This window comes from Bactrocera neohumeralis, chromosome 4 (genome assembly GCF_024586455.1).
Source record: "Bactrocera neohumeralis isolate Rockhampton chromosome 4, APGP_CSIRO_Bneo_wtdbg2-racon-allhic-juicebox.fasta_v2, whole genome shotgun sequence".
Taxonomy (NCBI): domain Eukaryota; kingdom Metazoa; phylum Arthropoda; class Insecta; order Diptera; family Tephritidae; genus Bactrocera; species Bactrocera neohumeralis.
In genome coordinates this window covers 32,555,853-32,573,612 of record NC_065921.1, presented here as the reverse complement: position 1 = coordinate 32,573,612, position 17,760 = coordinate 32,555,853, and the positions used below count along the sequence as shown (strand labels likewise).

Here is a 17,760-nt window from a genome sequence, read left to right as displayed (position 1 = left end):
ACTTATGTTTGTACATATATCAATACCAGATTATATTGCAACTGTTCCCACTTTATACGTCTGTCGCAAGGTGATCATGTTATGCGCGGAATTGGCGGAGGTAAACACCTTTGATGGTGCCAAGTTCGTTGCAATGAACGCGCAACTGACTTAAAAAAACGAGATAAACAAGTGCTCACCCCAGTTTTTAACTAGCTCGATTATCGAATTTAAGAGGAACGAACTCCCGCGTAAAATTGAGGTTTTTGATTGTAGCACAGATAACCGCTTTGAAGAGCCCACTAGTACCCGACCAGCCGCATAATTTACAACAGAAGTCGGGAAAAGACAAACACGTTGGTAAATAAACAATTTTTGTGTTCTGCAAACGTATTTATGTATGTGCAGGCATATGAATGTTTACAAATGAGTTGAACCCATTGCAATCATTTAAGTGGAATGCGTGACACGAGGGTTCATATCTTCTGAATAGCTGGCGCAACGTCGTACAACAAAGTTTATTAAATATTTACAGAGATTTGCGCTATGCGTCGTTTATATGTATTTACTTGCAAAATATCAACAATGTCTAGTATTTATACATAGTATGTATGTATGTATGTATTAATGGTAACGAATTGTAACCGTTCCTCTTCACTTTCAAATTACAGGAAATGCACACATTTAAGCACTTGAATCAAGTAAATTATTTATAAGTATGTATGTATATAGTATGTATATTAACTTTTTTCTACCCTCTTACTACTACTGGCACAAATCTGCAACATATGTATATAATTTCGATCCGTCATTGGGTGATTGGTCAAAATGGCGTACATAGTATATTTTATGAGTAAACTCAGTATTACTTATTTATGTATATAAGTATGTACATACATATGTACATGTGTACATAAGTACATATGGGATGAGCATATCTAATACATACATACATAAGTATATCGTCACCTAAAATGCAAAATAACGTATGATCAAAAAATTCTAGGCCTACATATGTATGTATATCCAGTAAACTGGCATAGAATAGGTTCGATTCAAAATAGAACCAGCATTTCTCTGGGAACACACTTGCGACAAACCAAAACATTTTTCTGCAAGGTGCAAGACGATTGCTTGTGTGCAAGCATCCACAGGTCATGTTGTCCAATTTTGCCATTTATCATCATCATCAGGCACTCGCCTTTTTGTTTATTTGCTAGAATTCTCGCTGCAAATGGCTAAAGCAGCCTCAGTAAACATGACGCGAGAGAAACCTGTGAATTCTTAGAAATATCCTCATTTGTTCGTAATGCCAATTAAAAGTAGAATGCCTGCGAACCGCAAAGGAATTCGAAACAAACAAACAAAATCTCATAGTGAACGCTACAACACACCATTCAATAGTACTGGCAAACATCAACTGAAAATGCGTGTATAATACACTGTGGTCAAATAATAGTAAGACTTTTTAATTTTTTTTTTAATTTCCGAGCGAATTGGTTATTCGTCGTAATTTTTTCTAGGTTTGTATGACTGTCAATGATAACTGTGATAAATTCCACATAAAAATAATGATTAGCACATAAAGTGCATTCAGCGATCTTTCTGGCATTGTCGAAATATCGGAAGTATAGGTTGAAACCATTTTGAAAAATCATTTGGGCCTAAGAAAAGTAAAAGCATGATAGGTTCCAAAAATCACTACATTTTTTCGAAAAATAGCGTCGGGGTAACGTTTGTGAAACAATGTTTTTAGTTTATCAGGATGTCATGAAACGTATTATTACTGGCGATGAGTCTCTGATCTACGCTTACGACCCGGATACAGACAGCCGAATATCGTTGCAAAGATGAGCCGAAGCCGAAAAAATCACATCAAAGTAGGGCGAAAACCAAGGTTATGTTGACAGTCTTCTTCGATTATCGAGGTGTGGTGCACACCGACCAAACGAACATTCCGGGAAAACGGTTTTGAGTCAATTGAAGGAAGGCCAAGGAGGATTACTTTGAGGGGACGACATCGATTTTGCAGAATAAATAAAAAAATTTAAAATTATGAACAAAGTTTTACTATTTTTTGCTCCTAGTAAAATGTGTGTGTATGTAAAATCCCTGCAGTGATCATTAAAGATATGATTTATTCAATTGAATATTAGAAAAAAAGGTATTCTCATTGGTATGTGACTGGTAAGCTTCGAATACGGCATCTCGGAGAACTCGAAGAATTTCCCTTTGTAAAAGAAAATAATGAGCGGCTGGTCAGTTCAGTTTGCAGTTCATAATATTCAAAAGACATTTTGCAACTTGTTCGTGAGGTGCAATGAGGTGTGTATAAAATTATAATAAAAATATATGTTAATTAAAAACAAAAAATATCCGCGATAAATATTTCCGTTACTAAAATTTTGACTTTTATAAAAAAAATTTACAAAATTTTCTCAAACTTTTTTTGTTTTATGCTTATATTGTAACAGCATTTTGTTGCGATCACTTGCTTTTACTTCCTATTCATTTATTATACCCTAAAGAGGGTATATTAAGTTTTACACAAAGTTTGTAAAATCCCTATAAAATTTAAATGATCAGCATGACGAGCTAAGTCGATTTAGCTATGGCCATAAGTATTTATATACGAACAAGTTCCTCCATTTTTAAGATAACGATCTAGTATTTTGCACAAGTCCTTTCTCCCCAAGAAACTTCTCATTTGGCGGAACCACCGATATCGATCCACTATAGCATATACATATGTACATAGCTGCCGTACAAACTGACCAAAATGTACTGTATTTATTTTGTATTGAATCGACTGTGATATACAACGTAGTATAAATGAAATACACGGGAGTACGAAGAAAATCATAATTTTTGCAAACGAATACACCAAACTCCTCAACACAATACAAGATCAATACCGCTTTTATCACATAAAACGTTTCACGCCCTTCACAATTGTGCACTCCCAAAATACCGAAATTGGAAGAGCACAAATAAAAAAATCACATAAATTAAAAATTTACGATAGAAAGTCATTTCTTTAGTATTGGGTTCATGATTCACTGCTAAATGCCTTAGATATACATATGTATGTATGTATGTACATACGAATGTACATATGAGTGTGTATACCTACATATGTGTGCATACTTGCATAAGTGTTATTGGGAAAATCCATTAGGGAGTGAGATTGTCACAAGAGTATTTTAATACAATAGATTGCGAGCTGTCCAACTAGAATAAATTTGGGCCTACCCGAAAATGGCTGTCACATTATGTCAAAAAAGTGAGTGAGACTTACTTGAACCGTAGCTCCTTAATACATACTATGATCATTTGGACGGTATTTATAGAAGCAATAAAGTTTGCTTCTAAATGATACGCCAACGTCAAAGTAACACGCGATATTAATAAAACACTAACTCAACTCGAGTGTACACGAAAACTTTGTACTCGTACGTGTGCTGGTGAAGTGGTTTTATCGCTGGATTAAGTTATCTCTTACAGGCAGAAATAGTACGAAACGCCTTTATTAAATACCGGCATATGTACATATGTATATATGTACAGGGTGTTTCTAAATTAACGCAATATATGTATAAATCTGTCGCCATTTCAAAATTTCCTCACATTTGTCGAAGTTAAAAAACTATTCCGCTCATATTTTCAATGAAATTTTCGAACTTTGGACGCCAAATTTTATTTTTTAAATATTGGGTAGTCGAAAATGTCTTTTCGTATTTTGTCAATAGAAGTCTTTGCAGTCGTATATCTCCAGAGCTACCAATCACATTGTGTCATACCATATAGCGTTGGAAAGGTGAGATTTTAAGCTTCATTTAAACAAAAGCTTAAAAATTAAATTCGGGGAAGTTGAAAAAAAGTTACAGCTGTTCAAAAATGAGTGAAAATAATGAAGAAATTCGCTTTATTTTGAAATTTTTGTATAAAAAAAGGAAGAATGCCACGCAAGCCACCAATGAAATTTGTGAAGTTTACGGAGACGATGCTGTATCAGTTCGTGTAGCACAACAATGGTTCACTCGCTTCCGTTCTGGATATTTCGAAATTTCGATTTACACTGATGAAAGTTTTACACTGATGGAATAATGTCTCTAGCGGAAAAATGGCAAAAAGTGGTTGACCAAAATGGTACATTAGTATGTGTAGTGATGTCAGAAATGGAATAAAGTATCGATATATATTGTATCGGTAATTTTTGAATATACCGATATCGATATTGATATTTTTATTTAAAAATATCGATATATCGGCATGATATGAAAATAAAAATATTTGGCCTAATCTACTTTACTCATCTTAGATCATATCACAAAAATATCGATTTTTATACCTTTTCAATACTTATAATATTATATCGATACCTCGATATATCGAAACAATAAATATCGCTCAAAAATATTGATACATTGAAAAAATTATATCGATATATCGATGTATCGATATTTTTTCGACAACCCTACATATGTGTTTATTTATTTATTATTATAAATACAGTGAAACTTCTCTAACTCGAACTTCCGTAGCTCGAAATATTCTCTATATCGAATTTCCTTAAGAACAAAATACGTTTTTATAACATCACTATGAAATTTTTTCCCTATAAGTCGAATTTCTGTTACCCGAATATTTCTAAAACACGAACTAAAATGTCACAGAAACTGCGGCGGTAACCAAGCGCAACTCGAATTTTTCGGGGAAACACCTACCGCAATTTCGGGGAATTACCGAGCTGCGAGTCGGCGACAGATAACGACTTGTATTTTAAATTTCTTAGCAAGCGTCGCACGCACTTACATAAGATTGTATCAGTTGTTGTTAGAACGGTGGTGAAAATTGTCAATTTTTGTAGTGATATTGGACTAAAATGACATCAAAACGAAGTGTAAAGTGTTTAACGCTTAAGGAAAAGTTAAAACTAATTGCACAAATATTTGGGACTCCTCCTAATACGTTATCAACCATTTTGTAAAAATAAAGACAAACTTGTAGAACAAAAAGGTGACTATAATTTTAACTCCAAACGAAAAAGGATTACAACTTGCGTCAATAATGATTTTGATCAAGCTATCCTTTAGTGGGTTACTACCGCATGTGAGAAAAATCTTCCTCTCTCGGGAACCTTAATCAGAGAAAAAGCTAAAGAATTTTTGGTTGCTTTGGGTAGCGAAAATTTTTCTGCTAGTGTAGGGTGGTTAGATAAATTTAAAAAAGGCTTCAGCCGATTTAAGTCAAAAGTGAAGATTGAAAAAAAACATTTTGCCAGATTTAATCAGACAATACCACGAAAACGATATTTTTAATGCAGATGAAACGGGCATTTTTTTTAAATGTTTACCCAATAAAACATTAGCCTTTAAAGGTCAAAAATGCTTTGGTGGCAAAAACAGCAAGGAGAGAATTACCGTTATGGTTGCAAGCACGTTGTTTTAAGGGTATAAAATCACTTGATGTGGACTATGAGTACAACAAAAAAGCGTGGATTACAAGTGAAATTTATGATAAGTGGCTCAAAAATCTAGATAAAGTCTTTGTTGCCCAAAATAGGAAAATACAACTGATCGTTGACAATTGTCCCGCACATCCTAAAAATGTACAAGCAAATTTAAAAAACATTAAACTGCAATATTTTCCTCCTAATTTGACGTCTGTTCCACAACCAATGGACCAAGGGATTATTCAAAATCTCAAGCAACATTATAGAAAACGAATTGTGATGAAAGTGGAAGAACCAACTCCTACGACTGTGTCGTTACTTGATGCAATCAGGGATCTAAACAAAACCTGGAATTTGGGTGTAAAACCACAAACAATCAGCAATTGTTTTAGAAAGGCTGGTTTTGCTAAAGGTGAGTTAATGCAGAATGCTACTACGCATTGTCTGAATTGAAGCAAATTTGGACCACATATCGAACGGCAATGGGAACCGATAATGTGTCTTTTGATGATTACGTCGATATTGACGATGGTGTGCAAACAATGGGATTCCCAACAGATGAAGACATTTTAGATAGCGTCATGGAAAATCTAGTTCCTTCTGGAAAAGGTAAGTCTAAAGTAAAATTTGTAAAATGTAGCATTGTTTAACACAAATATCATCTATTGTTTCAGACTTAGATGAGGAATTCTCTAGTGAAAGCGAGGTTGAAACAACAACTGAAACTATACCCACATTTAATCAAGCGTAGTCTGCTATCCAGACCCTAAGAAATTTTACTTCGTCAAAAGAAAATGTTCCCAATGCAGTACATGCGTCAATAAATGTAGTGAACATTTTATAGAGAAAGAGAAATGGTCCAATTACCAATTTTTTCCAATAAGAATTTATATACATTTATTTATATACTACATATGTATTACAAACTGTCTTTTTAAATAAACATGTACATACATACATATGTAAATAAATTTGAACTCAACTTAGTGTATTTTATCGAATTTTCCGTAACTCGAATTCAACTTTCTGTCCCTTGGACATTCGAGTTAGGGAAGTTCCACTGTATATAAAAAATTTAAAATTTGATTAGAAATACGAAAAGACTTTTTCGACTACCCGATATTATTCAATAATGAATACACTTTGATCTTTCGTGTAACGCTCCATGTTTACTAAGTCAACTAAGATTGTCAACACTTGACTACATAAATGGCGGCAAATTTAATAATTACGTTGATTTTGGGACACCCTGTATTTAATACCAATCTTGCATTCATTTTGGAAGACCTTACATTGAAAGGTTCGTAGACTAATGCATATGTAGATAGTAGTACCAATATTAAATCCATACGACTTTTAGTTAGCCCCCACCCTTAAAAGATACGTGTCCAAATTTAACAGCTGTCGAACTATTAGTTTATGAAATATAGCATTTTGGGTGTTAGTTTACAAAAAGTATATCAAACGAAGGGGGGAAAATATTGTTGGTTTGGTTTGATAAACATTATTTGGACTCTGCATCAAGGAAATCAACCGTTGAAAAGAGGTTTCGTAAGTTTGAATGAGGACAATAAAATTTCGAATGCCCGTAAAGTGGAGTTTTTCAAGAGAGCTGAGAAAGATATCAAAGGAACGTATTGGATATATTATGAATGAATATTTGAGTAAGCGGAAGCTCTGTGCAGAGTGGGTGCCGCGCAAGCTCCAATCCAACATAAACAACGACGAATTGCTGATTCTGAGGAGTGTTTGAAACTCTTTAATCGAAATAAACCCGAATTTTTGTGTTGATATGTGAATGGATGAAACGTAGCTCCACCATTTCACACCGGAGTCCAATTGACAGTCAGTCGTATGGACTGCATATGATGAACCGACTGCAAATATTCATCGACTATCTTCAAAAGGGAAATACCGTTAACAGTGACTATTACAGTATGTTATGGGAGCAATTGAAGAACACAATCGAGAAAAACGACTCCACTTGAAGAGAAGAAAGTTCTACTTCATCAACATCACACGATGTCGGTGTCAAAATTTCATGAATTGGGCTTCGAATTGCTTCCGCATCCACCGTATTCTCCAAATCAGGCCCCAGGGACTATTCCTTGCTCTCAGACTTGAAGAGAATGCTCGCTGGAAAAAAATTTAGCAACAATGAAGTGGTAATTGCAGAAACTGTGGCTTAAGGCAAAAGTATTAAAAATGGTATTGCAAATTTTTAACTCATTAATCGTTGCCATCGAAGATAAATATATATTGAATTATAAAATCAAAATTTATCAAAAAAAAAAATGTTTCTATGATAGCCCACGAACTTTTCAGCCAAACTGTTTTTTATTTTATATTTTTATATATCCAGTTGTGCGGTAAATTTAGCCGCGAGATGTTAAAAGGTTAAACTCGCGAACCCACTTTTCCTGCATACTCAATAAGTTCTCAATAAGGATATATACCATAGATATCGATAAACATGACAATTGTTATATCATGTTAGAAAAAGATAATCAATTAAATTTTTTCGCTGAATGAAAGAAATCACCTTTTTTACATCAGAATTCATGAAAGTTAACATTTTCTATTAGACTAGCTGCACCGAAATAACATTAAGGCATCGCAATTTGTTTTTTTTTTTTTAAATTTGACAAATTGAAATGAACAAAAAGTATCGAATTTGGCCCTTTTTTCGACAGTTTTTCGTAGGAAAAAATAGGAAGATTTAAAACAAAATAAAATAAGAGCTTCCATAGCACGATAGCTAAGGACGTTGAAAATGTTCTCTCCAAATTGGAACTAGATATCTTCAAAACTCTTCCTTTGAGAGTGGAAACCGTTTTGAAAAACACCATTCTGAGAAAAACGCGTTTAAAGATTGGAGTCGCTATGTGCCCCACTCTGTTCCCTTTCTACAAAAAACGCTGTAGCGACCGTAATAATTTGAATTTCGTTTTCAAAATTTGAGAGAATGTTTATTATAGTATATGCTATCCGATAATGCAACAAAAAAAAATCGATTTCTCGTAAATTTCACACTAAGGTGATCCCTTAAATGATCGTTATATTATCGCGTCTATAGACAAGTTACTGGTATAATGATATTTGCTAATCAGTTAGAATAGCGTTTGTTAAAAATTTGTACTTTGACTTAGCCAAGCCATCACGTCTTAGTTTCAAACATAAGCCAGCGTTTTTGGCAATCAATTTTTATTGTGACACTGATCAAGGTTGAAGTTTAGATTTTTTTCTCCATAAATTTTCTGCTTAAATCAGAATGACTCAGAAAGCGATCTGCCGATGCGTCGATCTACCTGCGTTATAATTCATTCACAATCTCCACACCTTGGCATACTCACGGACACATGTACATACATATGTATGTATATAAATACAAAGGTATTGTCATTGCTGTTTTGAGAATGGATGTTGGTTTGCATACATATGTATGGTATGTTTGTATGTAATTATGTATGTAATGTAACAACAAAGCTACTGAATAAGCTCGTTAGTACTCGTATAAAGTATGACTAATGCTACCTTTGTTTACTGCCAACTAGAAGCCGAAGAAATTTATCATTCGGATCATTTTCGTAATCTCTGAAATGGATTCTTAAGATTCTACATAAAGTGCTAAAAGTATAAAATTCGAACGCAACTACTTCAACTAAAAATTAATATGTGTAACGTTGGTAAACATAGTAAATATTATCATTTTCGTATAGGTAATTAGGTACCATAATTGACCAAGGCTACACGCACGAATAAGTGTATATAATTAAATAAGAATGCGAAGGCTTGAATTGAAATGTGTTTTAAGACTCTCCTATTGTGCACGAAATTGACACTGCATATATTCCAAGAATATTCATAAACTTAAGCACATATTTATAAAGTTACATAATTATAAAACACCTTGATAAGTCACTCAGTGTCGGAGTTTAATCCTAAAAACTTAAGACAAAAGTAGTTTTTGTAAAAAATAAGGCCTACTAAGAGCAGACTTTATATTAAAAACTGCAAACTGAAACCAAAATTAAGTCCCAAATGTATGGTTATAAATATCGGCAAGAAACTCAGATTGCTTTCATATTTCGTTGCTTGCTACAAAGCTTTTAAACACACTAGAACACAAATTCACTAATTTTCAACAAGTCTCAAATGTCGATTTCGTGAGATAAAGTAATATTCGATTTCATTAAAGTAGTGGTAACTTCAATTTTGGAATTCAAGAATCAACTCTATTTTTATTTCTGATTCTTCAAATTCTAAATAATGAGTCTACAGAAGATTATGACCAAATGCTTCTATGTACATACATACATATGTATGTATGTATATCAAGATCTACATAATGTACTGAGCGCCATCCCGAACGAAACTTTGCGTCACAAATATGGTAGCGTGGGGGTAGAAACTCACGAAATTGAATTATTCGTAGATCGTTGATATGTCGCTTTATCTAACATTACAATTATACCCTGCACAGAGTATATTAAATTTTTCACGAAGTTTGTAACACACACACACGTCCACACTATAGGATTCTGATGAAGATCAGAATGAAGATATTTTCATACCCTTTTATGTTATAAAAAATGGAACTGCGAAGTATATTATAACTTCAGCCGAAGTTAACTGTGATGTTAGAGGCTGTTTCTTGCTATTTTCTTCCTAATTTAAAACCTAAAATGATAGCAAAATTTCTTAACAAATAGAATTTTTTGTATTGTAGTCAAGGGGTGTAGAGAACAACCCTCTTTTAATAACGAAACATTTTTGAATGCAAATTCGTAATCAGGACTCCTCGAATACCCTATAGACCTCTGCACATCAATCGCAAATTTTTTTTCGGAGTTGTTGAGTAGTGTATTATATTTATAAAATGTGATAAAAATTAAAAATGGAAATATTATTTAGCAAAATTTTGTGGTGCATGTGCGAATTCAACGTCAACACAAAAGTTTTTATCAAATATACATACATACATATGTATAAGGGCAATTTTAAAATATATAAGGGGCTATGAAATAGTAAGTACAAAATAAAATCAGTGATAAGATTAAAATATTTATTTTTAAATCATATACTATTTAGTACTCAAAAACCAATTGTAAATATGAAAAGTAGTGTAAGTATGCGCATACTGTTAATTGTCCGAACACTTTACATGTAAGGATTGTGATTCCTCAACATGCTAAGGCAGCCGTTCAAGCAATGAAAAATGCGAGAAAACCAGTTTTGACTTCAAGAATAAAAAGAAGACACATGCATTAAAGTATTATACGAATACTTATACTCACAACTTGCACGTTAAGTCGGGAAAATGTGCACGAGAGTGTACAAGTATATTATGTGTTTACAGTCGCTTCTCAACGATGAGCGTTTTATTTCTTTGTCAAGAGTGACGAATACCAAACAAAAATTGGTTGGTTAGACATTTTACAGCTAACATGTATTGTACAAGTACGAAAGTTTGGCCATGCAAATGTATAGGTTTATACTTAGCAACACAGTGCTACTTGCATAAGACGAAAAATTGCTCAGCGTTTGTTGTTTTGGTATTTCAAATAACTTAATAGCTTTTCGATAAATCACCAAATTTATTTCAATTTCATATACTTAATAAATAGTAAAAAAAATAATGGTTTCGCCCTAATCGTGGTTGGAAAAGAATTTCCGCGTGCAAGGTAAGAGTTTGCCTGCCTTGAGTGAAGCGGTCACTGTAGAAGTTGAGTTTTACTCAATATTTAAATAGCATATGTGACCGGGTCTACGGAAAGGGGGCTTAGGTGTCAAAAAATCAATTTTCACTTTTTAGTTGATTCGGATGGATGAATGAATTTTTAACAGCTGTTTCCCAGAAAACTAGTTTTCGCACGTTAGCTCCCTTTTCGTAGACCAGGTCGCATATAGTAAGTATAAAACTTTAACTCGGACATTTATTTTTATTCCTATTATTTGTACAGCATTAGAAATCCACATAAGTTGTAATCTTATCAAAGATATCAGTGTAAAACATTTCATTTCTCAGGTAGAACATAACAATTATGTATTTTAAATGGGTATAATTTCAAGAACTGATGACTAGTGTCAAAAATTATACCTGAAACATTCATATATATATAATTTATCATATAACATTTATTTATAAGAAAAAATTTCAATCAGTGTATTTGGCTGTCGATGCACACACTCTCGTAAAAAATTTATTCGGTTTTATGAATCATTTACTTTGTTACTGTATTAACTAAATGCCACAAATCAGTTAGAAGATAGGCACATGTGGATAATGTATGGGAACAGTGGCGTAGCTACAACTTCGGGCGCCCGGGGCCAAGGATGTTCTCTCGCCCCTTTTATCTACCTACCTACAAGTTTCATGACAAATCCAAGTTACAAAATATCTTCGATATTAAGTATATAAAATTAGGAACTAGAAGCCATGCAAATTTTAAAGTTCCAAAATTCTCACAATACGGTTTTTGAGGAAATTGATGGTGAATTTACAAGACATCTTATTAAAAGCCATAGAAAAAAACCCATTTTCGCCCTATATCTTGTACACTTTTGACACAATTTGCAGGAATTTTTGCCCGAATTGGAGTTTTAAAAAAACAGCGAAGATCGTTTTACCGCCTCCAAGACGTTGCGCCCGGGGCGACGGCCCCCTTTCCATTTGAAAACTCGAAGGGGTATATATGTATGTACATATATTAAGAAATATTTACGTAAAAATAATTCAATACAAAACAGAAAACCGCTGATTATGTTTATATTGTCTGCAAGTATATATCGAATTTTCCGATTAAATGAAATTATTATGATTGCCAAGACAAAATTTATGTCTACCACAAATAAAGCGAGGCAGTTTTTAATTCCCTTAGAGCCATGTCATTTACTTAAGTACATGCATATATGTACGTATTCAAAGAACGGGAAAACTTTGGAATACCGGCCCAGGATTTCGGTGATAAAACAGATATAGGCGGATAGAAGAAATTATTGTGTTAATATACCGAATTGGCTAATAACTAAATAAATAAAATATAAATGTAAAATACATTATAAATCGAAAAAATATGTATTTTAAATATTTGACATTGTCAACTTTAAACGCAAATATCTCTAAAGCTGTAAATTTCCCCTTAAGTTCTTGATCTGGAGAATGTCATCTCTTCTCCCATACCAAAGAACAGATAGTTTGTTCACTAAAAGTGTGATGAACTAAGTTTTCAACTTTTAACGAGCACAACGTTTTATTTATTGGAAGAAAATGTTTTTAGCATTTCAAATATTAGTCCAGTCATTTAAGCTTAAATTGGGTAAGAATCTCGGAATTCGATATACCCATTTATATGTCTGTAAATACTTGTATATTGACACCCTAAAGTTGTCTCAAAACCTACATATGGTAGGGTATACAGACATATAAATGGGTATATCGAATTCCGAGGTGAACTTACTATAATGACTGGACTATATTCTTAGCAACGTTTTCACGCACAATTTCTTGCTGGTTTAATCACATTTGTATACAAATGTATGTATGTATGTATGTATGTATGTATAATATGTACGAAGGTAAGAATATTACACCATTACCGCGGTTTTTCGCATGCAATTCAAAGTAACCGGCGAATTTATGCAGCCACAATCAATGAAGATACAAATGAAATGAGCATACATCACCGCGCACCTATATTTAGACGCAAATTGAGTCATAAACACATTCGTTCGAATAACTGAGTTTGTAACAATGTTGATATGCAAGTGTGTAAGTATGTACACGTTGTTGTACTGTTGGCTTTAACAGGTTGTTTTTGCGACTTTGAAATGAGCACACACTAAATTAACACATCCTTCTACGAATTATGTGTGTGTGCACACGCTATTGTATGTATTGGTATGTGTGTGCACAGTTTATCTAAAATATTTACTTCATTGTGCACATTGTTTCGATTACGCCGCATATGCGTAAGGCTAAACCGATTTATCACCGAGCAATTGGCGGCCAAATACTGTTTCGTGGAGACTTACCGCAGAGCAGTATGAACACATCCAATGCCACACGATATAAAACGCGTTTGTTGTGATCCATTTTGATTATTTTCGAAGTGTGCTCGTTCGATGATTCCCACGTGAACCCAGCGCCTAGGCGTACTTCAACGTTGTTGTTATTTAAATTTGCGATTGCCACTGTGGTTGATGGGGTAACAATAGTGTTGCTGTGATAGCCGTTGTTGCAGCTGCAATTAATGCCAGCAATATCGTTGCAATTGTGATTCGGATTTTGATAGCTGTTTTCCACGTCACGCAATTTTACCAACAACAAAGAAGACGACGACACGTCTGCACTATTTTGTCTTTCCGGCCGACGCAGCGGTGTTGCCTCAATAGCAGCTGATTCGTTACTCATTTCATTGGCAGTTGTGTGGTACTTTAAAATAGCTATGGACGGACATCCAACGTCAGCGACGCGATGTTGACTCTCTGCTTATATCATCGATGGGAGCATACGCTACGAAAAAGCTCACTCCAAGCTAGTCTGCGCCGCGTTTTCTTATCCAATACTCAAATCGTACACAAACACTGAACGAATTTAGAGAGCAAGAGCAATAACGAACGCGTCTTTTGGAAAGCTTGAGTACACTAAAAACCAATGAGATATCCGAAAGCGAACACGTTTTTCACTTTATACATATACCATACAAATGTTTAATGCTTATCAATTCGTTTTGACGATTGCTCTTGTTGTCTATTCCATCGCATACTCTGTTAATTCACACTAAGATTTACTGTGAGTTAGGACACTTGCAGGTTTTTTTAGTTTATTTCGTTGAGACTCCGCTAAGTAAACTTTTTTCTTTCTACTCTCTAAGAAATCACCTCCGAAAATGTATAGTTGAGCGTCCGAATTGTATTTAAGTTAGAACGAATATAACGTTTTAATTACAAAATGATGCGATATTCCAATACATATTCTGCAAAGAGAGTAAAATACATACTTATGTTCAATGTTATTATTAATTAATAGTGGTATTCTCTTGCTCTTGCAAAACCCTTGCTCGGTGCAAGAATTGCATATATTTCCTCTTGGTGCACCGGCACAACAACAAACACACGCAGAAAATTATTTGCAATGGCTGCATATATGTACATACATATGTATGTACATATGTCAGACCAAAAAAAAATTTAAGTGCAATGTCACGCAAAAATATAATTGCAACCCTGTTTTAGCTGTCATTTTACATAAAGACATATTACATACATATGTACGTCGTTAAATTGTTGAGGAAGCTAAGTTTTAAGTAGATTTTATAATTTCTATTTAAATTATAAAGATTTGTTACAGTTTTTTTTGTTAAAAATGTATGCAGAAGGTGCGCCAATTCACAATAGCCATGCATAATAGTCATTCACAATAAATTGACCGAATCAGCCGTTCATATATCACTAGATTCTGCAATGGGTGCTCTCGTGCCCTTGTATATTTCGGTATAGTATTTTTGCAATCTGCAATCTTGCAAGAGCAAGCGAATACCCCTATTATGTATAAGTTCTAGCGAGACCGAACTTTATATACCAATTCGCTGTTAAGGCAAATCCCTAAAATAATCAGAAATTGGCTGGGATTATTGTGGTACAATTCTCGGCTAAAGGAGGAATGCTAAAGTTTTTGAATTGCGAAGCCTCTGACATTAAAGAGTTTCTTATACAACTAATTAGACCTTATAAAGATATAATTCTCAATTTTGTGTAAATAGGTTGACACTTTTACAAGGTAACATATTCGATATTTAAGCAAACCTTCCATATAATATTAAAAAAAAGCACTTACTGAAATATATATTCATGGTCTGATTAAAGATGCTGTTTGAATACACACTCCTTACATACATATGTACATATGTACACACTAATATCATATAATATGCCAAATATTCAATAAATATGTAGCGTTCGAGGCCCTTGACCTTCATATCGTGTCTGTACGACCCACAAGCCGGTCGTCAAGACGATATTATTGATTTGTCAGAGTTTTATATACATACATATATTAATATATACATATGTATACATATATATAAATTATATTGTTAACGCCCCTTCTGGTTGGTAGATAAACAATTAAAATGTGCGAACATACATACATACATATGTGCATATACATGCGCGCATACACAAATAAAATGTAAACAATAAACCGAAGCTAAAATTGCGAGTATTTATTTGATTTCACTATTTTCAAAAATCTCGACAAGCTGTTTCTTGACAGCGATTTTACTAACATTGCAGAAATGGGCTCGAATAAACTACCGTAACTAAATGCAGACCTACATTTGTACATACATATGTACATCAGTACGTAACACTCCTAAGTTTCCCAACAAAACATTGCAGTCTTATTTTCGACCCGACAATAATTATATTCCAATAACAATGGCAAGCGAATTATGAAAGCTTTGTCAGAACTGATAACGAAATGTCATGATTTCATTCTGCACTGCAACCAATGTTAAACTTGGAATACTTATGTATATTTTTACACAAAATCCGTATTATATTCGTTTAATTTAAACCCACATTCTCTGCGAATTGGCGTTTCAAGTAAATATTCGGAGAAGTTTTGAAAGAAAAATGTACGCACATTACTAAATAGTCATCAACGCCAGTATTAACATCACACACAGAGCAATGAATATAACTACAACTTACACCAATGAATATGATTCAACAACTGAAAAACACACCCTTCAAATCAGTGCCAAGAGACAACAAGAGAGTCCAATGTTGATTCGGCAATCGGTTTGTTGCGAAACATGTTGCTTAGAACGCATTCAAATTTGGTGGGTTGTTGAAAATCGCACGCCAAACATGTTGCAGAGCAGTTAGTTAGCTCTCTGACAAATACTTTATTGTTATTATATCCTTACGTATGTGTGTGTTAGCAAATAGATGGATAAATGCAGGTTAATTAATAGATGGTAATTTATGTTATACCACATGTACATTAATTTTACGTTTTCTGCTTGTGTTATGAATTCGGTCAAGAAAAAAACTAACAAATAACTTCTGCATGGAGAGGAACGACACACTAGTTTTTGCCTTATGGTTGATAATTTTGGGCTTAATGGGGTGCAGTCATGCTTCTGGGTAAGCAGTTGCAGTTGTAGGGTTATACCCAATTCTTACTCTTGTGTCCTTGTCGCGCACCTTGGAAATGTGTGAAGCGGTAGCCAACCCGAGTGGTTCCTGGGGTCACGGCTAAAAGAGAGGAAGCATCATTTTTCAACATAAGGACAATATGACCATAGATGCCTCTTATGAACGGATGGAACGCGCTTATGATGACTGCCACGAACACGATGTAAAACTTCTGATGGCGAATGAATAGATGTTCCATTGCCCAACTATGATGACCTCATAGGGGACCTCACATTCTGCGCCAATCACCGTGGAATACGTCGCCTTAATATCGCATATAAAGTCTTATCGAGCGTAGTGTGTGAAAGAATGAAGCCCACCTGGAAAATCAAACTATCGACTAGATTTTCACCATGCGCCAAATCTTGGTAAAGACCCGTGAAAGGAAGATCGACACACACCACCTCTTTGTCAATTTTAAAGCCGCCTTCGACAGCACTCTATGCCGCTATGTCTAAACTTGGTATTCTCGCAAAGCTAATACGGCTGTGTAGGCTAACATTAAGCAATACCAAAAGCTCCGTCAGGATCGAAAAGAACCTCTCCGAGCCGTTCGATACCAAGCGAGGTTTCAGACAAGGAAACTTTCTATCGTCTGACTTTTTCAATCTATTGCTGATGAAAATAATACGAACTGTAGAGCTATATAAAGAAGGTTCAATTTTCTATAGTATACGTTGCTGGCGAACGCCGATGATATTGGTATCATTGCCCTCAACAACCGCGCCGTTAGTTCTACTCTTTCCAGATTGGATAAGGAAAAGCGTATAGGTCTGGTTGTGAACGAGGACAAGACAACACATCTCCTATCATGAAACAAACAGTCATCGCATTCGTCACTTTGGCTCACACGTCACTGTCGACAGTCGTAACTTTGAAGTCGTAGATAATTTCGTCTATTTTGGAACCAGCATAAACACCAACAACAATATCAGCCTTGAAATCCAACGCAGAATCACTCTTGCCAACAGGTGCTACGTTGGACTGAGTAGGCAATAGAAAAGTAAAGTCCTCTCTCGACGAACAAAGACCAAATTCTATAAGTCCTTCATCATTCCCGTCCTACTATATGGTGCGCAGGTATGGACAATGACATCATCTGAAGAGTCAGCCTTAGTGGA

At 34.4% G+C, this 17,760-nt stretch overlaps 1 protein-coding gene and 1 long non-coding RNA gene across 4 annotated transcripts in view; both read right to left on the bottom strand.

The window, feature by feature from the left end:
• The window catches only part of LOC126757248 (putative phosphatidate phosphatase), a 35,065-nt gene extending 18,900 nt beyond the window's left edge, over positions 1–16,165 (bottom strand). The window contains exons 1-2 of one of the 3 annotated variants that reach the window (XM_050471005.1): positions 16,083–16,165; positions 13,469–14,412 (exon numbers count right to left, since the gene is read on the bottom strand). In XM_050471005.1, the coding sequence (XP_050326962.1) occupies positions 13,469–13,847 (379 nt within the window). In that variant the 5' untranslated portion in view covers positions 13,848–14,412; positions 16,083–16,165. Of the gene's footprint in view, positions 1–13,468; positions 14,413–16,018 lie in introns of all 3 variants that reach the window. The other 2 variants (XM_050471006.1, XM_050471007.1) reach the window with 2 other exon arrangements.
• Positions 1–17,760, bottom strand: part of LOC126757262 (uncharacterized) — a 76,973-nt gene that overhangs the window by 20,102 nt on the left and 39,111 nt on the right. The window lies entirely within an intron of this gene.